We start from the raw sequence: 24,398 nt of genomic DNA on the forward strand, positions 1-24,398 counted from the left end.
CCTCTACACACACACACACACACACACACACACACACACACACACAATCTCGCTTTTAACATATATGCATCATGTGGTTACTCTGTGCCAGACACAGTGCTAGAGAGGGAGGCCACACCCAGGGGACACAGGATGGCATGGCCCAGCATGGTGATCCAGATGTCTGCCCAGGTCTGCGCCACCAGGGTGCCCATGGCCAGGCTCAGGCATGGATGGACCTGTGGGCTGCCTGGGACTCTCTCCCCCTCATTAATTTCAGTATCAAACACTCTCAGCATCACAAGTTGTAGGTCTTATTTATTAAATATTTAACTAGGAGAAACCCAGCTGAGATGAAACCTCTCATTTGTGGCAGCCTCAGGAGAGCAGAACACGGGGCCTGCTGCTGGGATTAACTGTGGCTGACGGGTGAAGCCCAGGGTGCCGGAGGGGGACACCGGTGGGGGCAGCCGTCATCCCAGAGGTGGAAAGACCCAGAGATAAAAAGAGCTGGGCCTTTTCTTAGTCTCTCTTGGGATGCCGAGAGGGGACGGCGCCAGGGGCAGGACACTTACAAAAGTCTAAAACCAGAATAGGTAAATCCACAAAGACAGAATGCTGACTAGCAACCAGGGGAAGGAAGGGGATGATGGGGAGTGACTGCTTAATGGTATGGGGTTTCCTTTTGGGGTGATGAAAATGTCTTAGAACTAGAGAGAGGTGACAGATGTACAACACTGTGAATGTACTAAATGTCACTGAACTGTACACTTTGAAATGGTTGATGTAGGGCTTCCCTGGTGGTGCAGTGGTTGGGAGTCTGCCTGCCGATGCAGGGGACACGGGTTCATGCCCCGGTCCGGGAAGATCCCACATGCCGCGGAGCGGCTGGGCCCGTGAGCCATGGCCGCTAAGCCTGCGCATCCGGAGCCTGTGCTCCGCAACGGGAGAGGCCACAACGGTGAGAGACCAGCGTACCGCAAAAAAAAAAAAGAAGAGAAAATGGTTGATGTAGACCATTTGAAAAAGAAAAAATACATGTATACGTATAACTGAATTACTTTGCTGTACACCTGAAACTAACACAACATTGTTAATCAACTATACTCCAACATAAAATAAAAATTTTTAAGATAAAATGATTGATGGTTAACTTTATGTTAAATGAATATTACCTCAATCTTTTTAAAAAAGAAAAAAATCCATTAAAAAATAGAGTTTTGTTTCCTCTACTCCAGCTGTTAGCTCTAAGGCTGCTGATTTCATTTCTTAAAAGTAACATTTATGTAGGAAGTACTTACTATCCACATCCCAGGTCCCCTGCTTAGCACTCTGAACCGTCACATCATTTACACCCACAGTCCTGGGAGGGAGGTGCCATCAGGTTCCTGGTTTTACAGAGAGGGAATTTGCGGCTCAGAGAGGGTGAGTGGCTTGTCCTACACACAGCTCCAACTCCAGTTCACTTGCTTTCTGAGTGTTCTTGACTACTCGGTGCTTTCTGCCAATTCTAGCTAAATCTTAGGATTGAAGTTTGAAAACTGGGGAGTTTTCAGAAGTCCCCGTACCCAGGGACAGCCTTGGACCAATCTCACCAGCATCTGTGGGGTGAGGCTTGGGGCATCAGCATTTTGTTTTGCTTTTTGGCCACACTACGTAGCTTGTGGGATCTCAGTTCCCTGACCTAGGATTGAAGCCTGGCCATGGCAGTGAAAGCCTGGAATCTTAACCGCTAGGCCACCAGGGAACTCTCGGGGCATCAGCATTTTTAAAACTTTCAGGTAGATTCCAAGCTTACCTGGGGGGCGGGGGTGTTGCTGAAATACAGATTGGTACTGAGCAGGTCTGGGATGAGGGATGGAGATTGTGCATTTCCAACAAGCTCCCTCCAGGAGATGCTGTTGCTGCTGGAAGGTTCTGCAGCAGCAAGTCTCAGAACTTGCCATGATGGAATGTACTAATCTGTATGGTCCAGTACAATGGCTACTAGCCACATGTGGCAACAGAGTATCTGAAATGTGGCTGCTGCAACTAAGGGAGTGACTTTTTCAGTTTATTTAATTTTAGCGAATTCTTAAGTGGAAATAGCCATGTGTGGCTAGTGGCTACCTTACTGGGCGTAGCAGGTCTAGACAACCTCCCAGGGAAGAAAGGCACAAGACATTCAACAGGTTAGAACAAATGATATCCTCGAACTTTAATAAATAACCTAGAGTCTTGAAAATAACCCTGAGCTCGGTCCCTTTGCTTATGTCTTTAAGTGACCCAAAGGGATAAAGGATGAGAAGACATCTTGAGGAGCAAGGAAGTTGGTTCTACTCCATTCTTCCTTTTTTTTTTTCTCTCTTTTAGCATCGCTAACCTGCTTGGAAACTTCACCGGTCCCCTTCAGCAGCCCTACCTTGGGTCTCCCCAAACTACCCCTTTCACTCTCTAGACAGAGTCCTCTATGAAAGTACCTCCAGCCTCACTACAGCTGCTCTTCACTTCTGTGCTTCCCCAGAGTGACCCAACTCAAGCCCACACCTGTCCCCAGGTCTCCTCCTAGCTCAGCTTCTCAGCGCCAATACCCTCTGTCTTCACCACCCTGTTGTACCTCCTATCCCTGCTTTATTTTTGCACCACAGCACTTAACCACACCAACTGTATCCTTTAACTGGTCCTTGGTCTGTCTCCCCAGCTAGAATGTTAGCCACACCAGGGCAGGGGTCTGTGTCTGTCTGTGTTTGTGTCCCAGTGCCTGTACTAAGGAGAAAACAAAGACCTTCAGCTACCTGTCGAGCATTTACTCTGTGCCGAGCATGATTTTTGTCATTCACCACTGATTTCATCCTCACAGCATCTCTGGGTGGAAAATATTATTCTGCCCATTGTCAAGATGAAGAAATTGAGGATCACTGAAGTTAAGTAACTTCCCAAAGGCAACATCACTGTCAGAGAGGAACCTAGTACTGGCTGACCTCAATGTCCCTTCACTCTGTCCCTTAACTATTCCTTTGTACCATCTCTTCCCATAGGCATGCCAACCTCTCTGGAGCACAGATGTTTTCCCAGGCAGGACCTGAGCATCTGCCTCTCTGGGCCTTTGTTCCTGCCATGCCATTACCTGTCCCATGAAGTTTCCCCGTATGATAGATGTGTGACCTTGGCAAGTGACTTTACTCTCTGAGCCTCAGTGTGAACATCTGTCAAGTGGGGGCAAAAATAAACCCACTGAGCCCTTGGGACTGATATTAAGATTAAATCAGAGAGCCTGAGGGCTCATAAGCTCTCCATAAAGAGGAGCTACTAACTCGATTTGAAAAGGCAGTCCGTTTCCATTTTCTCTTGGGATGTGACACTTCGTCTTTACTGGAGATCTAGTGAAATCCCAGACATGAACGAGCACAGGGGCCAAGGAAAGGAAACCCATCGTGAATGTGAAAAATGGTCCAGTTGCTTTTTTTGCGGGGGAAGCGCGGGAGATCCTGTTTGGTGAGTTAAAAGAGCCACGGTGGCACTGATTCTTGGAGAGCTAACTCTTCATCACGTGGTGGCTATTGCACCCTGAAATAAAAGGTGCACCAACAAAGGCACACAGAAACACACACGCTATTGTACGGAGGAGAGAGGAAACTAATGCCTAGCCCATAACAATAATGAGGGCAAATTCTTATTTATGACCCACTGTGTGCCAGGCACTGTTCTAAGTGCTGCTTGAACCTTACGACAACCCCACGAGGCAGGAACTCATTTTATGCCCATTTTACAGATGAGGAAACTGAGGACCGGGAGGTGAAGTGACTTGCCCAAGATGATGCGGCTGGAAAGAAACAGAGCTGGGATTTGAACCCAGGTAGTCTGGTTCTACAGCCCTCCCTCGTAACCACTATACTGCTTCGAACACAACACAGAGCAACAGAACCCCTCAGTGTCTATAGAACCTGGTGCAACCTCCCCGAAAGATATCTATGAAGAATGTCCCTAGAGAAAACAGAGCCAAGGGTGTGACCAGGGACACCATGAAGGAAACACAGATAGCCCGTATGGATTTGAAAAATGCTCTGCATCTTTGGGAACTGAAGAAATGCACATGGCACCACAAATAGATTCCACTTTTCACTTACCTGATTGGTGAAGATATAAAATCAAGGGCAATCTAGTTGGGCCACATAATCAGGGAAATGGGACCTCGGAGTTTGAAAAGGCACAGACTAACTGTTCCTTGCAGCCTGGCCCCAAAGCCTGACATATGACCCAGATGTGCCACCTCCAGGAATCTGTCCTAAGGAAACAGTCACAGACGTGTGTAAAGACATCAACACAGCGGAGTTCACTGCAGTGTAGCTAGTACTGGAGGAAAAACAGCAGCCCTCAAAACATTGTGTAGACACAAAGGGCGCTGTTTTCTTATGGAAAACAAAGTATAGGTGTGTGGAAAATGGGAATGATGATGCCATTTCCTTTGGCGTAAAAATCTTCACTGTGGCCCACACAATCTACCCTTGTCACCTTCCTTCCCTCCTCTCCCCTCACTCACCTGGCACATAGTAAGTGCTCAGTTAACATTTATGAAGGAATGAATTTATCAGAATGCACTCCTTTCCCCCTTCACATCTCTAAGCTAATCTGTCTCAGTGGTGCCCTGGACATGCCCAAGGCCAACCTTGGGTGTGGGGACTAAAGGAACAGAGAACCACTGTCTCCACCAGCAGTACTCACCATGCCAGGAGCCCAAAGAAAGTGAGACACGATTTAAAAACTGGGCAACAGAAGGAGAAGGAGGGAGAAAGGGAGGTTGCAGCAGCTTTCATTCCAACATTTTCCAGCTGAGATTTCCTTCTATATACTCATCTATATTTACATCAACGAATCTGTCAGTAGCAAGCCTGTTGCTGATAGTGTGGGATCTAAAGTTCAGAGAAAGCTGGCTTAGACACACAGATAGGAAGAGAAACTGTAAGTAAAATTTAAGTAACCCCCAAACTCTAAATCCACCCACTCTCCTCCAAGGAATCCGTGATGTCTTTTACATCAGGATTTCTCATTTCAGCAATATTGACATCTTGGGTTGGATAATTGTTTATTGGGGGTGGGATGAGGGTGCTGTCCTGTGCATTTTAGGATGCTCAGCACATCCGTGGCTTCTATCTGCTAAGTACCAGTAGCACCCCACCCTCCACATTCGTGACAACCCAAAGTATCTCCAGACATTACCAAAAGTCCCCTGGAAGGCAAAAATCACCCCCTGTTCAAAAACACTGTTTTACATGCAGCCTAGGAAAAATTCCAAACCAATCAACTGTTCTTTCCATACTCCTCCTCAGCTTCCTAAATTTCAAGTCACTTGGTCTCAAAATCTCTTTTACATATTCAGGGAAAGTGGTGGCAACAGTTTTAAGACTTGAGTGACATCTCTAGACCAGAATTTTATTTTGAAAATAATCAGCACCTTGGACAGAGATTTATGCACAAAGATGTTTGTAGCGCTGTTGTTTACAAGCAAAACAAACGACTGGGGATGATTACAAGAAGTATGATATATCCATAAAGTGGGATGTCATCAGATATTAACAACAGTCTTTTCTGGGGTTGCTGCCAACCCATACAGCACCACTGTGTGAATTTAAATGACTCCCCTTTTTCAAGTTGTTAGGTCCATCTGTCAAAAAATTGTCATAATATCTTCATTTTGCTAGAACAAGATACCGAAGCTTTCATCATCTGAGAAATTGAAATAATAAACGTACAGCTCTATGATGCCTATGATATGAGATACAATACCCTTGTGCAGTGTGTACTCTGTACAACTGTACATGGTAGCCCTGATGTTGCTGTCCAAGGATATCTAGTGGCATGGAAATGTGTTCAGAAAAGCTTATATCCATAAAAATGTATGGAATGTAACCATAAAATGTCACCAGGGACTTCCCTGGTGGCTCAGTGGTTAAGAATCTGCCTGCCAATGCAGGGGACACGGGTTCAATCCCTGGTCTGGGAAGATTCCACATGCCATGGAGCAACTAAGCCTGTGTGCCACAACTACTGAGCCCGCGAGCCACAACTATTGAAGCCCACACACCTAGAGCCCATGCTCCGCAACAAGAGAAGCCACCGCAATGAGAAGCCTGTGCGTCGCAAAGAAGAGTAGCCCCACTTGCTGCAACTAGAGAAAGCCATGTGCAGCAACGAAGACCCAATGCAGCCAAAAATAAACAAAATTAAAAAAAAAATGTCACCAGAGATTCTCTCTGGATAGGAGAGTATACATATATTTTATGTTCTTCTTTGTATTTCAGGTGTTCAACAAATGAAGAGGATAGGCCTCTTGGAGGATGTGACTTTTGGGCTGAGACCTAAATGAAGAGAAGGAATCAGCCATGGGGAGACCTGGAGAAACAGTGATGCAAGTAGAGGGAAGAGCCAGCACAGATGCCTACAGATGCAAATAAGCTAGCTGTGGGCAAAAAGGGCCAGTGGGGCTGAGACAGAATGGAAGGGGTAGAGAATGGAAGAGATGAGATCAAAGACAAAACAGGGACTAGATCATGAGGGGTCTTGTAGAACCTAGTACATCTGTCATCTGCAATCTCTCGCAGTGAGTAAGCATCTGGGACATTTACCCAACCTACTTGTAAGAGAGATATTCCACTAGCCCACCACTCTTCTCCAATGAAGCAAAATCCAAGGAATTCCACTTTTAGTCCCAGTGCTGAAATAAACAAAACCAGAGTGTTTCCAGAATTTTAATAGTCTTTGTGAAGAACACTGTTTACTTTCCTCATCACTACTCAATTAACAAACACTCGTGCATGATATAGTGTGGGAACTGGTGGGGGATGTGAGGAAGGTAAATCACTGTTCCCTACCCTCAAGGAGCTTTCTAAGTAGAGAGTAAGACATAAGCATACATCTTATTGCTTTTCACAAAGCATGCAAGATTCATCTGACATTGAGGGCGGTAAGTGGAGGGACTTGGTCATTCCCAAGCCCATAAGAACACCAAATATCAGAGAGACTGAGAAATGGACACCTACCCTTCCATACACCCTTATATCTAACATCCATCCATCCACTCATCCACCCATCCATCTTTTTACCTGTCAATCCAGTCCAGTCAGTCATCTGCCATCTACTCATCCACTCTGTGTTCACCCATCCATCTTTTCTTTCTTTCATCATCCATCCGTCCACCACTCATCTAGGCACCCACCAATCAACACTTATCCACCCACCTATAACCCACCCAATCACCCATCCATCCAATATGTCCATCTTTTCTTTCTCTCATCTATCCATCCTGCCTTCCTTCATCCCACCTAACCTATTCACCTATTTGTCCAACTGTGCAACCATCCGCAGATCTTTCCATCCACCCATGCATTCAACACTAACCGCAGGAGACGCTTCTCTTCTCTAAACCACAAATATCGATTGATGGTCCTTAACTTAAAAGACTCCACTGTGATTAGGAACAGGCCAGACTTAAAATTTTACATTCTAACAACTCTTCCAAAAAGAATTCAAATCCACAAACATTTCTGACTCTTCCCATTTATGCAAGACCCAAATGCTCCAGGTCCTTGCTAGAACTGCACAGAAGCCAGCCTATCCTCACTGGTTTGAAGTCTTTGATGTCTTCAAAGATGGTGCTCTTAAAGCAAGGCTAGAAAGTAGGGTATGGTTAGAGGAAGGGGGAGCTGTGGGCAGACTGGAAAGAGTCTGGCACTGGAGAGAACCTGGCAGTGGGATGTAGAGGATGGGAGAGGAAGTTGATTAGAAAGATAGACAAGGATTTCTGAGATGAGGAAAACTTTGCCTGGGCCTTGGAATCATGGAATTCTAGTATCTACAGTCAACGTGACCCCATGATTGTTTTCCCCTTGGATTATACATTGGAGTGATGGTGGTTTAGTTTATCATCCAGGAGAACGGGTTAACAAGATAGATGCCAGAGAATAACAGAGGTCAAGGGAGTTGAGAGCCTTGACAAGAAAAGGCAGAAGAAGAATAACTAATACTACATAGAACCTACTATGTGTCACGCACTATTCCAAGCACTGGGTCAGAGAGGTCACCCAAATAAGCCCCCCCCTTTCTTCTTTCCACCCATTGATCCATCCATGTATCCGTCGATACATCAATCCATTTACATATAGACACATATAGTGCTAAGTTCCAGGCACTATTTTCTAAGCATAACATGTATTAACTAATTTAATCTTCCAAGATAGGTGCTATTAGAATCCCCAGCGGACAAACTGAGAAACTGAGGCACAGAACGCTTAAATGACTTGAGCAAGGTCACATGGCTAGTGACTAGCAGAGTTGGGATTTGAACCCCAGCCCACTGGCTCCAGAGTCCATGCTCTCAACTCAGCCCTGCTGCTTCTCTACTACTGTAGCAACTGCCAATGCCTAAAACACAGGCTGACTTTCAGAAGACAAGGAAGAACAGGGGCTTCCTGGCTGACCCAGCCCTTAGAATAATGGGTATAGACTGTGAAATGGCTTAGCCAGTGCCTGTCAGATGGCTGGTGTTCCAGAAATGCTGATGAATCTCAGCTGATTCTAGTTGAAGCGACATTCCCAAGTACACAGACTAAAATTAACACCTTGAATTCATTCATTCAAAAATTATTTATTCAGTCCTGCAGCACCGTTCATAATAGCAAAAAAAAACCAAGAAACCTGGAAACATCCCAAATGTCCATCACCCAGGAAAGCGGATAAATTGTTGTATCATCACAGAATACAATATTATACAGAGAAAAGTAAACAGCCTACAGCTATACTCAAATAAGAGAGATGAATCTTAGAAATATACAGTTGAGTGAAAAAAAGCCAGTGCAAGTTCCAGAAGGCTAAAAAGCTCAGAAACCACGAAGGTGAAACTTACAGAGTTAAGGCATATTTAAATATGTGGTAAAGCTTTTTTAAAAAGAAAGAAGGAAAGAGAATAAGACACACACAATCCAAGGGTGAGCGGTTGCCTTTGGGGGAGTGAAGTGGGGGAGGGGCAGGAAGTAAAGGCAGGGTGGGAGGATACAGGTAGAGGTAAGTTATTGATCACGTTCTAGTTCAGGGTTCTCCCCAAACCAGCAGCATCAGCGGCATCTGGGAACTTGTTAGAAATGCAAATTCTTAGGTTCCACCCCAAACCCCCTGAATCAGAAACTCTGGGGGGCGAAGCCCAGCTACCAGTGTTTCAACAGTCCTCCAGGGGACACTGGTGCACGCCAAGTGCAAGCATCTCTGCCCTAGAGCAGGTGATGCTGACCCTGCCGGGCTGGGGACCACACTTTGAGGACCACTGTTCTAGCTCTTGACTTCAGTGGCGGGTCTACCAGTGTTTCCATATAGTAGTAAAATAAATAAGGAAAAATAAGGAAAAGGAGAGATGATATTGAGAGTGTGCTGTAAACTCAGAACAGGATGAAAGCAGTTGGCTGTTACCCTGAGGTGAAAGAAAACACCCCACAATGATCTATTCAGCCACTGTAGGTGCCAAGCACAGGGCCAGAGTGGTGACCACAACCGACCAAGCCCTTGCCGCATGGGAGTATACAGTCTGTCCATTCTGATACTATTTTTTCCCCCATTCTTATACTTTTTACAGAGTGATCATATACACCCCATGCTTTCAGTATCTTTTCATCCTCCAGTTCCCTGGATGGAGGACTACTATGCCCATTTTACAGATGAAGAGACTGAGCACAGCTACTGGGAGCTAGAGCTGAGATTTGCAACCAGGGGTCCCCTGCCCCCCAAGCCTTTTGCTTCATCTCCACCCTATATTACTTCCCCTCCTCACCTCTTATCCTCCTTTTTAGCCTCCACCCCTGGTGCTATTGCTCAGACAAGCACATCCCTCCATGGACGCCACAAACATTTCATAGCAGAAAGTGAAGGTCAGCAGAGGTGCCCATGCCCATTATTCTTAATAAAGGAAGTAATAAAGGTCAATGAGATAAAAGAATATGGCAGGTCAGAAACTGTGTAACCCCACACAGAGCAAGTTCTAGGTCTATACCAATGTCTCATTTAAGACGAATATGTTCATTGATTCTTAAGATCAGACTTAGCCCTCCTGCAAACGCTGCTTTATAAAAATACTTTTAAAATTGGTTTAAAATTATATAATATTTTACGCACAGGCCTAAAATGAGAACAGAACTTAACAGTGTGATTATTATTTACTGGCAGGTGGGTGACGAAACTGAGTTTCCCTCATTGCTCCGGGGAGGTGGGGGGCAGGCCTCCTAAATAGTGTTATGGGGGGAGGGCTGCTAATCCCAAGTTCCAGGTCCAACCTGAGCAGGGAACACCTTAAAGGAAGACCCAAAAATGCTCCCAGGCTGAAAAGAAGATAAAGCCGCTTCTGACCCAAGAGAGACGACAAAACCTGATCCGTATTTAACTCTGGAATTTCGCGCTTCAGAGCCGGGATCTCTCTCGCATTAGCTGCCTTAAATAAGCAGCTTCCAAAAGCACAATTCATTCCAAGATAAACTCGCAGCTTTTCAGAGGCAAAAAGCTACCTATCTTCTCCTTTCCTGGGCATTGGCACCATCTCTGGCTCCCTTCATCTCTGGAGTGTTAAGAACTCACCAGTAGGGTCACCAACTTCCTTGTTTGCCCAGAACTGCTGGATTTTTCAAGATGCTAAAACCAGGACAGTCCCAGGCAAACTGGGACATCTGGTCACCCTACCCAGACAAGGACTAAAGCCCAGTGGGTTTTGAAACATAAGTTGCTGAGCCCACCCACCTGGATCCCTCTCCTGGAATGTTCCTTGCCTTCTCTATTCTCCCAGGAAGTGAGGGAGAGGGGAGAAAGAAGACAGAAACTGGGGGAAGAGGGGGATGCATTCTAACCCCAAAGCTGAGCAGGGTTCTATTGTTAAACTCTCAGGAGTCACCTGGGGCGGCCACAGCAGCTGTCCTAAGCCTGCAGCCTCCATCCTGGGCTGGACCCTTTGGCTCAGAAGAAGGAGATGGGGGTGGGGGGCGGTGGGCAGGGAAGCTAATTATACATTTTAAAACTCCCTTACCTTGTCACCCACAGAGGAAGGGATCAAGGGAGAGGAAGACAATTTTATCTCAGACCGAAGAGAACAGAAAAATAGGTCAAGTGGGCATACATTTTTCCTCCCTTAAAGCTTCCAGAGAGAAAAGAGAATGCAAATGGGTTACCAAAGGGGAAAGGGGGGGAGGGATAAATCAGGAGGTTGGGATTAACATAAACACACTACTATATACAAAATAGATAAACAACAAGGACCTATTGTATAGCACAGGGAACTCTACTCAATATTTTATAATAACTTATAAGGAAAAAGACTCTGAAAAAAAGTATATGTGTATATGTATAACTGAATCACTTTGCTGTACACCTGAAACTAAGACAACGTTGTAAATCAAATATTTCAATTAAAAAAACAAGAGTGGGGCTCCTCTGGTGGCGCAGTGGTTAAGAATCCGCCTGCCAAGGCAGGGGACGCGGGTTCGTGCCCCGGTCCGGGAAGATCCCACATGCCGCGGAGCGGCTGGGCCCGTGAGCCATGATCGCTGAGCCTGCGCGTCTGGAGCCTGTGCTCCGCAACGGGAGAGGCCGCGACAGGGAGAGGCCCGCGCGCCGCGATGAAGAGTGGCCCCCGCTCGCCGCAACTAGAGAAAGCCCTCGCACAGAAACGAAGACCCAACACAGCCAAAAATAAATTAATTAAAAAAAATATTCTGTGAATGTTTAAAAAAAAAAACAACAAGAGTGCCACACTCAGATTAATAAATCCATACTGGCCAGTCAACTGAGGGGCCCTTTGTTCCCACTCCTACCCAGAGAGCCCGGTTTCTAGTCAAAGTTTCCAAAAAGGAACATAACGAGCGAAAAGTGCTCTCCAATATTATGGTTCACGCGTTTTGGAGCTTTCTCCATGCCGGACACTGTGCTGGGCATTTCTCATGCATGACCCCACGTGACCTCCTCCAGAGTCCTCCGAGGAACATGCTATATCAGAAGCAACGTCTTCATCACGTGCATGAGGAAACTGAGGCTCTGATGCCCAAGGCAGCCTGGCTAGGGTGGGCCATTCGAACCTGGGCCTGGCTGACCCAAAGTTCAGGGTGCTTTCCCTCACCTCCCTGTTGTATTTCACAGCACCACCTGGATCCCTCCTGAGGAGCTGAGTTAGCATCCCCAGAAACGGACTAACTGAGGGGCTTCAGGGTCCTGACCATCTCTGGATTGAATCCACCTTCCTGGTGGCGTCTTCCATTGTTGGAGGAGTGCATGTTGTGTGCTTGTTACTGGGGAGGCAATGGCGGGGTGTGTGAACCTAATTCCCAAGTACCCAACAGATGTCCCCCCAAAATCCCCTGAGGGAAGACTCCACTCTCAAGGAACCACTGCTCCCCAATTTCTCAAGCACTAACATTTCAGAGACCTCCTTTGGTCTGATACCCTCATGCACACACACCCCTCCTGTCACTCCAAGATCCACACCTAAAACCCACTGAAGAGCTAAAACGTGGGTACGTAGGTGAATCAGATCTCGAAGATTTGGCAACTGGGTGAAGAGAAGCACTTTTGTCGCTCACTGGGCAAACATTAGTGGAGTGCCTACTGTGCGCCAGGCGTGATGGGGTGGCAGTGGTGGGTAGCATGATGGATATAGGTCTTATGGCCTCAGGGAGCTTGCTTTTCACTGCCGAGTGGCAGGACCAAAGCACCCCCCAACCAGAGACCCCCTTCTCCCACACTGGAGACCCCCCTCCCTTGCTAGACCTCAAACCAGGGCAGGAACAGAGCTACAAATGACATCCTCACCCTTTCTCATTTCTCTGACTGGCACTTAAGGCTACCACTTCCTCTACTTTCTACACATCCACAATCCTTTATGCTAAACCCTCGAGGCCAGACGTGCTCTGGAGCTTAGAACTTGGTGGGTTTTTTTTTTTTTTTTTTTGCGGTACGCGGGCCTCTCACTGTCGTGGCCTCTCCCTTTGCAGAGCACAGGCTCCAGACGCGCAGGCTCAGCGGCCATGGCTCACAGACCCAGCCGCTCCGCGGCATGTGGGATCCTCCCGGACCGGGCCACGAGCCCGTGTCCCCTGCATCGGCAGGCGGACTCTCAACCACTGCGCCACCAGGGAAGCCCAGAACTTGGTGTCTTTAAAGGGATCACAGGGATGGGAATGTAAAATGGCACAAGCATTTTGGAAAACAGTTTGGCGGTCTCTTATAAACACATACTTACCACATAACCCAGCAATCCTACTCCTGGGTATTTATTTCCCCAAGAGAAATAAAATGTACGTTCCCAAAGTTCCCACTAAAATCCATCCACCAATGTTTACCTCAGCTCTATTCATAATCGCCCAACCTGGAAACACCCCAAATCTCCTGGGAAGTGGATGAACAGTCTCCAGTCCAGGCGTCCCATAGAATATTACTCAGCACTCAAAAGAGTGAGCTACCGATACACACACAGCAACATGAATGGATCTCAAAGGCTGCGTGAAAGAAGCCAGAATCCGAAGACTACATACGATATGATTCTATGTATACGACCTCCTAGAAAAGGCGAAACTATAAGGATGGAGAACAGATCAGTGCTTGCAAGGCACTTGGGTAGGGGGGTGCTGACTCAAATGGTCACTAGGGGATATTGTGGGGTAATGGAACTGTTCCGCATTTTGATTTGGGTGGTGGCTACATGCCTGCATGCATTTGTCAAACTCTGAGAACTTTACGCTTAAAAGGGTGAATTTTGCTGGAAGTAATTTATACCGCAATAAACCCGGTCTTTGAGAAAAAGGAAAAGAAGATAACAGGATGCATCTATGATGTGACCTGGATACTCCAAGTGTAACCCATGTACTAGCAGCATGGGCAATCCTTAGAGACTTGTTGGAAAAGCAGAATCCCAGACCCCACCCCAAACCTGCTGGACCAGAGTCATCATTTTAACAAGGCAATCCTCACACTCGGGAAAGTTTGCTAAGTGCTACCACGTATACGTAACACTCCCACTGGGTCTGCCGGAGCAGCACCCCATGCTCAAGCATATCTACTGTTTCCTCAGTGAAATACACCAAAATGCACACCACGTGGGATAAATTTAAGACTGTAACTTAAGCATATAAATTTGCGTCAGTTCAAGGTAGTTTTTTAACCCCTACATGAGCTGATCTTTCGGTTTTCAGAGCTTTTTAGATTTGGGGATTGCGGAGGAGGAATCGCACCTTTGCAGCGGCGGGCGGTGGGGGGGGGGGGACCCAAGGGAAAAAAACCATGCTAATTCCTACTTCCCAGAGTTTTGCCCTTCTGGAAGTACCTGCCACGCTGATCTAGTAGAAGAATTATACAGTCATTCTTTCCTGCCCTTCTAGCACAAGCTAATTTTCAGGGTGGGCCAAGACTCTGATGAGGTGAGTGAGGGGTTGAGTGCCAATCAGCCAGTGTCCGTGGGTTACCTGATGTGATGGGACTCTGGGTTTCTTGTGAAGAGTCCTGAAAACGAGGGTATGAAAGCCCGGAATCCTGCAAGCACTTCAGGAGAAGGAGCGTGATAACACAGACCTGAGTCCGCGGCCCAAATTCCTACACCACGCTCAGCGCAAGATCTGCTGGCATCAGCAGGACTGGGGGAAGATGACATTCACATTGGCGCTTGGTAGCGCGTCAGAAGGAGCAAGCGGCATTAAGTGGGGGCTCGAGGAAGGTTGACAGATGCGCCTTATTGAGCTGACAGATTTGAGCTCTTCAGAAGCCATCGTCAGAGGCCGTCACAGCCATATTTAAATCAGACTTCCAGTCGAGGAGAACACGGAACCAAGGTGTGTGATCCAGACAGCTTTGCTGCCTGGAATCCTTCAAGAGTGCAAAGCACCGATGGAAATCTGAACATCAAAGATTTCCATTTGGGTCTCCTGACTTAGAGAAAAATGAAATTCATGAGAACCCCTGAATTCTCACTGATGGCTTCAAGCTTGAGCTCCCGAGGAAAGTGGGGTGCAGAAGGGGAAGGAATCACAGTGGCAAAGTGCCTGTGACCATGGGGAATGCAAGGTTGCACCCTCCCTCCACCAGAGTACCATGCTGGAATCTGCATTTGGAAGTAACACTCTTAGGCCCTCAGAGCACACAGCCAAGTTCACGGAACGGCCACTGACTGACTCCTCCCCGTGACAGTGAAGAACCTGCTTTGCCCACTCACCTGCAACCCTCAGTAAATGCCATTTCCAAATACATGTTCCGCGACATGCACATCAAAGAACGGCAGTGGCAATTCCACTCCTAGGTATAAACTCAAGAGAAACGCCTCCCCAGAAAGTTCAACCAAAGACATGCGCAATCTGGAGATCACTCAAATGGCCCTCAACTGTGGAACGGAGAAGTATGTTGTGGGAGAGTCAAACAATAAAATATCACACAGCGATGAGAGGGAACAACCCACAACGACCCACAGTGACACGGATGCATCTCACAGACGGATTGTTGAGGAAAAAAAAAAAAAAAAAGCCCGGCACAAAAGAACACGGTCTCTGACTCCATTTACAGGAGGCTCAAAAGGAGGCCAAATGAACCCATGGGGTCAGAAGTCGGGGTAGCGGTAGCCCTTATCGGGGGGAGTAACTGGGAGGGGGCAGGAGGGGACTTTCTGGGGAGCTGGTTACATTCTTTTCCTTGACCTGGGTGCCAGTGGCATGAATGTTCACTTAACTAATCTGGACTTGAGTTATATACTTTCCCATGTGTGTATATATATACATTAGACTTTATTATAAAAGTTCTAGGGCTTCCCTGGTGGCACCGTGGTTGAGAGTCCGCCTGCCGATGCAGGGGACGCGGGTTCGTGCCCCGGTCCGGGAAGATCCCACATGCCGCGGAGTGGCTGGGCCCGTGAGCCATGGCCGCTGAGCCTGCGCGTCCGGAGCCTGTGCTCCGCAACGGGAGAGGCCACAACAGTGAGAGGCCCTGAAAAAGTTCTAAATAAGTACTTAAACACTTTTCTTTAATGGCAGAAATATTTAGATACTCAAGTCCATGTTCTCCCCTGGTACCCTGACTCCTTGGTGTTTCCACACTCCATTTCTTTGCATTGGCCCAAATTGCCCTTATCTAGCCCCCCATCTCTCTGTCCCCTCCCCTCTCATCACCTCCCCCCCCCCCCCAGAGAAAGCTCAGTCCTGGATGACTGGTTGGTGACAGATCGGGGGATGGAGAGCTTTCCCTTTGAGAGTGGGGCTATAGAATGTGTTTGCTGCCTCAGGCCAAAGAGAGAACAAAAACTGGCTGCAAAAAGCAAAATGCACAAACTCATCACAAAGCTCCCAAGAGCAAGAAAGCCAAAGAAAACCTCTAAAGGACTGAGTGCTACCAGTTCACCTGCATCCCTCTCTTAAGATCCCTCCTTCCGAGGGACTGTTGCCATCCCTTCCCTCCCCAACAGCCCTCTGATCTGCAGGATTCAGGCTGGACCGGGGTGAGCTAAGGACACATTAGGATTCCCACCTTCTTCCTTTCCTCCTAGTAGACTCCAAATCCAGGCTCCAGAAGGCGATCTAAAGCCATTTTCAACACGGAAACCTGTCAGCCCAGTGAATCCCTCCTGGACACCCCTGAGTTATCTGATCTTGCGCACGTTGACACATTGCCATTCTCCATGCCTCCCCCCACTCCTCCAGGGATTGGGGGGAGACAGGCAGAGTGATTACAAGACCCCTGAGCATTTCAACAGATAATCACAAGGTTGAAACTTAGGAGGCAAAGACTTGGCTCCTGCCTTGGGCACCAATCAAAATGACATCGTGGTTAGGGGTACACCCCTCCAAAAAGACAGCAGCTGAACCTCTTAATTTTCACCACCCTAGAAGCAGACTGCCCACACACACTCCAAAACCTCAGAGGCCTCTGTTACAGTTTCCGGACCCAGTAGCCAAAATCCTGCTCAATTCTGGTCCCCCCTAAAAGTGAATCCACCAGCCAACGTGTTCCTCAAATAAGCAAGCCCAGGACCACCTGGGGCTCAGCCCTGTTGAGTATATACCTGTCAAAACCATACACAAAAAGGATGGGGGCTCATCAGTGAAGCCCACGGGCCCAACCAGCCCCATTCGTTTTTACTCCGAGGGCAGCCAGTTGGAACCGAGCCGAGGAACGGCACATTTGGGCACGGCACGGTGGCCAGTCAGCCTGGGAAGCAGGGTTCGTCCCCCTACTTGGAATCTGGGTCATGCTTAGATAACTGCTAGAAAGCCCGACTAATTACCCATCCTTGCCTCCCTACATCTCAACAGATGTTAAGCCCTCCTCAAGGTTTATTTCAAGCAGGCACGAATTTAAAGAAACACAAGGGGATCCGGATTTTGGTAGCATCTCAGCAGAGGAAAATGTGTACTCCACTTTCTTCCTCTGGGTCTTTAATTAAAAAAAAAAAAAAAGGCATTTACCTGCCCAAGATGTCCACATGGATGCTGACTCTCCTGGTGTCCCCTCCCGGGTCTCTAGGGTGGAAGAAGCAGATTCCAACCCAAGGCCTAACACGGCACCCTAGGAAGGACCCAGCACCTCATTTTCTCTTGTCCTATCTTTCTTATTGAAGTAGCCCATCCTGGGTCTTCCAGGTCAGGGCCCCAGATGGGGCAAATGGGATGTTTTCTACACCTCAAAAGATGATGAGGTCCCTAATCAGTGGGTGGAAGGAAATGGAACCTGCAGACATGGGGAATAATAAAATGCCCCCCATCCCTTCCTGGCCAGCGGCCCATCCCGAGATATTAATGCTGGTCAGTGCTGGCCCCTCAGTGTGAAGACCACATGCTCTCCCACTGGCTCTTGGCCCTGGGAACCCCTAGGCACCCTCCTTGAGGGCAGCCCCCAACCTCGGGCAAGCAGGGGTGGAGAGGCCTGAGAGCTGGGACTGGGCTCCAGCTCTGGAGGCAACCGTGGATTCCGGCGAGGGGCGGCTAAGGAAACCCAGCCAAGGACCCCATGCTTCCTCTGCCCTGGGCAGAGTGCTCAGGCCCCGGCCTGGTCTACGCTCATTCGGGGAGAACTCTGACCCATCCGGAACTGGCTCTAAAGGCCCCTGTACGACCCCAGGGCCCAGCCCTCATTCTGAAATCGGTCCTTGGGCGGAATCCACTCCCCCGGCGCCCACAACCCCAAGCCTCCACGGTACCTCAACCCAGCTCGGGGTGGAGAGATGCTCCACACTCCTCCCCGGTGCCCCCTCTCCCAGCCCCTGAAAGACCACCCCCCCCCCCGCCTCCCATCAACCCCCGGGTCTCTCCCAGCCTGGAAGAGGGGAAGCGAGGGAGGAGGGGGAGGCGCAGTTGCCGGGGTTTGGGCAAAGGATATGGCCATTCGGTGATCTTTTTGGCGTATTTTCTCACCACGTTGTCCTCGCTGAAGAGGAATAGAGACCGGTTGACCGTGAGGCAGTTCTGTCGGACGGGGATGGGGTTGTACAGGGCCATGGTCCGCGCTCTCTGCGCCATTGATTGCTTGTACATCCTTTGCGCCCCGGGCTGCCCGCCCTGCCGGCTGCCCCCGGCTCCTCGCCCGCCTCCGGCGCCCACGACCACCCCGGCGGCTGCCCCGGAGCCTCCTCCCCCGTAGCGGGCCGGCATCTCGTCTCCGAAGCGGGCCATTCTGCAAAGAGCAAAGGGCTCCGGGTTACGCTGCGGCGAACGATGCGGAAGACGCCGCAGCCGCCGCCGCCGCCGATGCTGATGCTGCCGGGGCTGTGAAGACGGCGGCTGGAGCTGCGACTGCGGAGACGCTCCACGGCCCAGCCCATCGGGCGGCGGCGGCTCGGCGCCTCGGGTCGGGGGCTCACAAGGCGGCTGCCCGGCCCCAGCCGGGGATAGCAGCTCGGGACATCTTCCTGGCTGACCCCAGAGAAGGAGGGGCTGGAGGAGGGTGCGGGGGCGGGGCGCGGGGGCCGGGGAGGGGGGGAGGGGAGAGGGAAGCAAGGCAAAAAATAACCGAGGAAGGAATCCAGGCAATCCCCAGTCCACCCACTCCGGAAGGAAAAAAAAAAAAAAAACACAGTTAAAAAAAAAAAAACGCACACCCCCTTTAAGACTCGAACGGTTTGCAAAGGACGCCCCCCGGGACGCAGTGGAAGCTTCAAATTCCTCCGAGGTCCGGGTCAGGCTGGCATCTTGCAAAAGGAGTGCGCTCGGCTCTTTAAAAACATTTTTTGTTAAAAAAATAAAAATAAAACCCAAGTCTTTGCTGGGGGGTGGGGGGAAGGCAGCCCCCCAAATTTAAAAATCCCCCTTTCTGTTTTGCTTGAGTTCCTAGACCTTAAAAATGCTGGAAGATCTGTAGCCAAATAAATGAAATTAAATTAAAATTAAGAGTATTAAGGAAAGAAGGGGAGGGGGGAGGGAAACGCTCCGAAGGGCTCTTAAGGAGTCTTGAAGCCGCAGGGTCCGGGTGGTGGTGTTTTTTTTTTCTTCCTGAATCACCAGCGGCTGCCTCTTCTGCTCACGAAGGAGTGTGAGTGTGCGTGTGCGCGCAGCGTTTCGCTCAACCGTGCCTCATCTTGGGGTTAAATTGCAGCAATGAAATCCTGAAAATTCCCAACAGGAGGGAAAAAAAAAACCAAGAGAAAGAGGGAGAGAGGTATGCGCCGTTCGTTTAGCCACTCAATAGCTGCTCCCGGATGCTGCAATGCCTAGCGTCCATCGCCCCCCCCCCCCGCCCCCCAATGCCTCCTCTTCCTTCTCTAGGTTTTGCTAAAATAAGACTGATGTGGAGGGGTGGGGGGAAGAGGAAGTAAGCGTGGGGGGGGGCGTGGGGGGGGAAATGGGCGCAAAGGTCTGAACCACTGGCCAGCGAGGCTCCAAAGAGGAGCGATTGATGAGTTTAACGGGAGAAAGACCCACCCAAAGTGTCGGCACATGATGGCCCGCGACCAATCGCGGAGGCGCGAAGGGACCTGTCTCAGCGGAGTTTTGTGGGGGAGAGAGGGGAGAGCCGGATGGTCGGGAGGCGAGGGGGAAGTTGGGACGACAGATTCCTCCTCCCTTGGGAGGAAACCTTGCTTTTCAGCGGGTTCCATTTCGGTTGCAGACAGCCGGACGCTCCCAGCACTTTGCAAGGAGAAGGAGGGAGGAAGAAAGGAAGAAACTTAAAGGTAGAAAAGGAAGGAGATTCGAGTCTAGAGGTGCAGTGAGTCCTCTACACAAATTTGCTCTATTTAGCAAAAGACAAATTTTAAAAACTGGGAGAATGGTTTGGTGGTACTTCTGTGAAAGTTTCAAATCGGCCCTGCAAGCTGGAATGAAAGATTGACCCCCATCGTCGGAAAAACCCCAGAGGTGGCAAATCTTAACTGCCAGGGGCGGATAACTAACCAGGTCCTACTTGGCTGGATAAAGCTTCTGGCGTATATATGTTGCATGGTGTTCGCTTCTCTCCAGAGCCACTACAGTTTTATTTCCCATTCCCCTTTTTGTATTGTGAAAGTGAAAACACACAGGAAAATACTCAAAGCATAAATGTACAGTGTAAGAATTTGCTGTGAAACTAGCGCTCATGGAACGAACACCCAGGTCCAGAGCTGGCTCCCCGGAAACACACATGTGCCCAATTCCCTCAGCAATAATCACATCCTGACTTTATGGTATTAATAGCCTTGCTATTCTTTATACTTCTACTACTTTATTGTGCATTCCTAAACAATACAGTTCCACTTTGCATCTTTTTGGATTTTATATGAATGTAAGCATCCGTATATATTCTATGATGTTTGGTTTCTTTGGTTCAACATTATGTCTTTAACAGAGAACAGACTTGTGGCTGCCAAGGTGGCAGGGGAGGGGTGGGAGAGGGATGGATTGGGAGTTTGGGATTAGCAGATGCAAACAATTATATAGAGAATGGATAAACAACAAGGTATCCCTGTTGTTTATCCAAGGAATATAGCACAGGGAGCTATATTCAATATCTTGTGATAAACCATCATGGAAAATAATATGAAAAAGAATGTGTATATGTGTATAACTGAATCATTTTGCTGTACAGCAGAAATTAACACAACACTGTAAACCAACTGTACTTCAATAAAATAAAATTGAAAAAAACATTATGTCTTTAAGATTCACCCGCTGTTGTCACATGTCGCTGCGATTGATTCGCTTTCACTGCTGTATGGTATTTCAATAAAAGAGTAAGCCACTATCTGTTCATCCATTATCTTGTTGATGGACATCGAAGTTGTTTCCAGTTGAGGCTCTTAGACATTCCTGCCTTGAATGATCCTGGCACCTATAAATATGCATTTCTGTAGGAATAGCCTTAAGTGTGAAATTTCTGGGTCACAAGGTAGCATATCAAAGGTTTGTAAGATGTCACCAAACTGTCGTCCAAAGTGGATGTACCAAGAAACTGTCGAATTTTTGCAAAAGCAATATATTGACTAGAAGGTAGGGGTGATAGAGAGGAAGGGGAAGAGGATGAAGAAGACAAATATTTTTTCAAGGCTTAGCTGGTTGACTCCTATTTAATGTCCTCCCCCATCAGTATATGAGTTCATTTGAAACATACTAGAAAAGATGATATGTCTTTACATATATTCCCCATTCTGTGCCTACGGGTAAGCCTTTACAGGTTACCTGTAGCACTTTTAAGATTTCCTAACTTGTCAAGGTATGGACAAAATGATTAAACCAAGAGTGATCAGAATTGCAAGGAAATGGGATGTGTATGATTCTCAATAAATATTAATGATTTTTGTACTTGATGTTTCAGATTTCAAAGGCAAATGACAGTTAATATGAATCAAGAAGTAATCCCACGTTCATGGATACGAACAGCCAGTCATATAAGAAGGCTGCCTTGTGCAAAGTGAACTTACACATAACCTGTTATGATGGACTTTCCCAAGAAGACAGTTGAGTTTCATATAGCATAAGCATCACCTACAGAGATTTCTAAAGACCCAGAGCTTTTCAGAAAAGAGTAACCTCTCACTGAGAAAGTCCTCACCGAGATAAAGCATCTACAAGTCTTCATAGAAGCCCCACTTTACAAGTGAAAACATTGAGGCTGAGAGAGATTTTAAAACATGCCCAGGTCACTGACATGGATCTGAAACTCCTTCTGACTCTGTTGGGTGGAAGTAATTGGATGCAAACACTTTGGGAAACTGGTCATTTCTTCCAATGCTGGACCCTGTGAATACCCTGTGACCCGGCATCAGCGCTTCTAGGTACAAACCCAGGAGGAATGAGGACATAGGTCCACTAAAAGACACTCCCTGGAACGTGAACAGCATCATATTCATACTAGTTAAAAATTGGAAACTTCCCAAATATCTATCGATAGCAGAACAGATCAATACTCTGTGGAGCACTTGCACAGAGAGCCTTCTGCAGCAACGAGAATGGACGATCAGAAGCTACACACAAGTGCACGGATGAAACTCACAAACACGATTTTGTATCAAAGAAGCCAGGCATACGATAGAACGTGGTGTGTAATTTTTGTTATATAAACTTCAAAATGGGCAAAATGAATCTATGCTTTAGAAGTTGAAGTAGCCATCACCCTTGAGGGTAGAGGAGTAATTGGCACAAGGGGGGGGAAGCTTCTAGAATCTTCTCGATTGAAGTGGTAATTATACAGGTGAGTTCACTTTGTAAAAGTTGTGCCTTTTGAAAGTTTTCATTGAGCTGTGCACCTATAAGTTGTGCAGTTTTCTGGGTGTTCTCTACTTCAACAGAAAATGTTTGTAATGCTTCTGAATGTAGATCCCAGGTAGCACCACTTGTCACAGTGATCTGTGATAATTCTCCTTGTGGACTTTAACCATGAAGTCTCTACAACAAACTCTGGCCGCCTTTTTACCAGACGACAAAGAAAATCTTCCAAGACACCCTAACCCAAGCCCAGACAGCAGACAAGCTGGCTGTATGTCAGAAATGCCTGCAAAGTGTTGTCAAAATTCTGATTCCTGGGCCCTCCCTCTCCCCTGATTTTCATTCAGCAAGTCAGTGGGGGTACATCCAGGTTTGCTAATCACTGCTCTGGAAGGGACAAACTTATTATCCCTATCTTGGCATTCTCTAAAGTTATCAATCGTGATGGTGTTGGCATTTTTGGTGGAACAGTTTTTGCTGTTTGAGTCTGTCTGGTGCATTGTGGGTTGTTGAGCACCCCTGGCATATGCCCACTGGGGGTCAGTAGCACTCTCAGTCTTGTGAAAAGCAAAGATACCCACACATATTTCCAAATGCCCCCTGTCAAGGTGGCAGAAGAATCTATGCTTTCTTCTCACCAAATGGCATTCCCAAAGCTTGCTTAACCTTGAAGTTTGACATGTTGGAGTTCTTCTCTCTTTCCTCAGAATCTTCCAAAGTCTTCCAACCCTCTCAATTGCTCTACTTCCCTTTTCTGGAAAGAAATCAACTCGCACACCCTAAAGTGTGACAGGGACCCAGGTGCGTTATCCTAATGGATTCACTTTACAGAGAATGAAAGATTTATATAGCCAAAGGAATGAATCCCTAATATTGGAATCTTACATATCACCTAGCAGATGGAAATGGATGGGCAAGAAATCTTCATAGGCTCCTCAAATGACTGCAGTAGGTAGTTCCTTGCCCTCTTTCCACCATTAATCCAAATTAGTAATGTTGATCAGGTAGAAAGATTTAGAATCTCATTAACATTGCAGACAGAAGCAGTTTAACAAGAGGCCTCCAGAAATCAGTCTCAGCCATTGGTTCTAATCTTTAACACATCTGCCAGCTGGAGACTTAATTTATCAATCAGCAGTAGCACTACCATACTGGCTCTGAGAATTATATTCAATTGAACAGGGCTAGCAACTCTGAAATAAATGCCCCAAATAAATAGCTGCAAATCACATTCATTTGGCTGCTAAAACAATGAACAACTAATCCAGTCATTTTGAGTTGCAAGAATGGATCAGCCAAAAGACATTTGGTCTCTGCCTTCTAGTCTGGATACCCATTGAGAATGAGTACCAAGATCTTTGGGAGATGGAGGGTATAAACAACAAAAACCAAATCTGATAATCCAGATATTTGCAGATCATGATGTAGGCACTGAAGCGTGAATCCGGAGATGGACTGTGGCTGTCACTCCAGGCATAATATTGCACAGCAGTATGTGCCCTGCAAATTTCCAAAACCAAATGAGACAGAGTCACATTCTGGATGCAGACCTGGGTACAAATCCTAGCTCTAATACTTCCTAGCTGTGTGCTCTCGGAAAAGTGCTTAGCCTCTCTGAGCCTCAGTTTTTTTATGTAAAATAGAGACGTGACTCCTTACCCCACAGATTGCTGTAAGGATTAATTAAGATCAAGCAGGTAAGCATGCACAATGACTAGTGTATAATAAGCAAAGAAGAATGATGGTAGGGGGACTTCCCTGGTGGCGCAGTGGTTAGGA

General features: G+C 47.6%; 1 protein-coding gene across 12 annotated transcripts in view; it reads right to left on the reverse strand.

Annotated features, from left to right (window-relative positions):
• The window catches only part of CACNA1A (calcium voltage-gated channel subunit alpha1 A), a 345,736-nt gene that overhangs the window by 226,254 nt on the left and 95,084 nt on the right, over positions 1-24,398 (reverse strand). For 11 of the 12 annotated variants that reach the window (XM_060297032.1, XM_060297031.1, XM_060297037.1 and 8 more), the window contains exon 3: positions 18,325-18,618. In XM_060297032.1, coding sequence (XP_060153015.1) covers positions 18,325-18,618 — 294 coding nt within the window. Of the gene's footprint in view, positions 1-18,324; positions 18,619-19,040; positions 19,691-24,398 lie in introns of those variants that run through there. The other variant, XM_060297039.1, reaches the window with a different exon arrangement.

This window comes from Globicephala melas, chromosome 3 (assembly GCF_963455315.2).
Source record: "Globicephala melas chromosome 3, mGloMel1.2, whole genome shotgun sequence".
NCBI lineage: Eukaryota > Metazoa > Chordata > Mammalia > Artiodactyla > Delphinidae > Globicephala > Globicephala melas.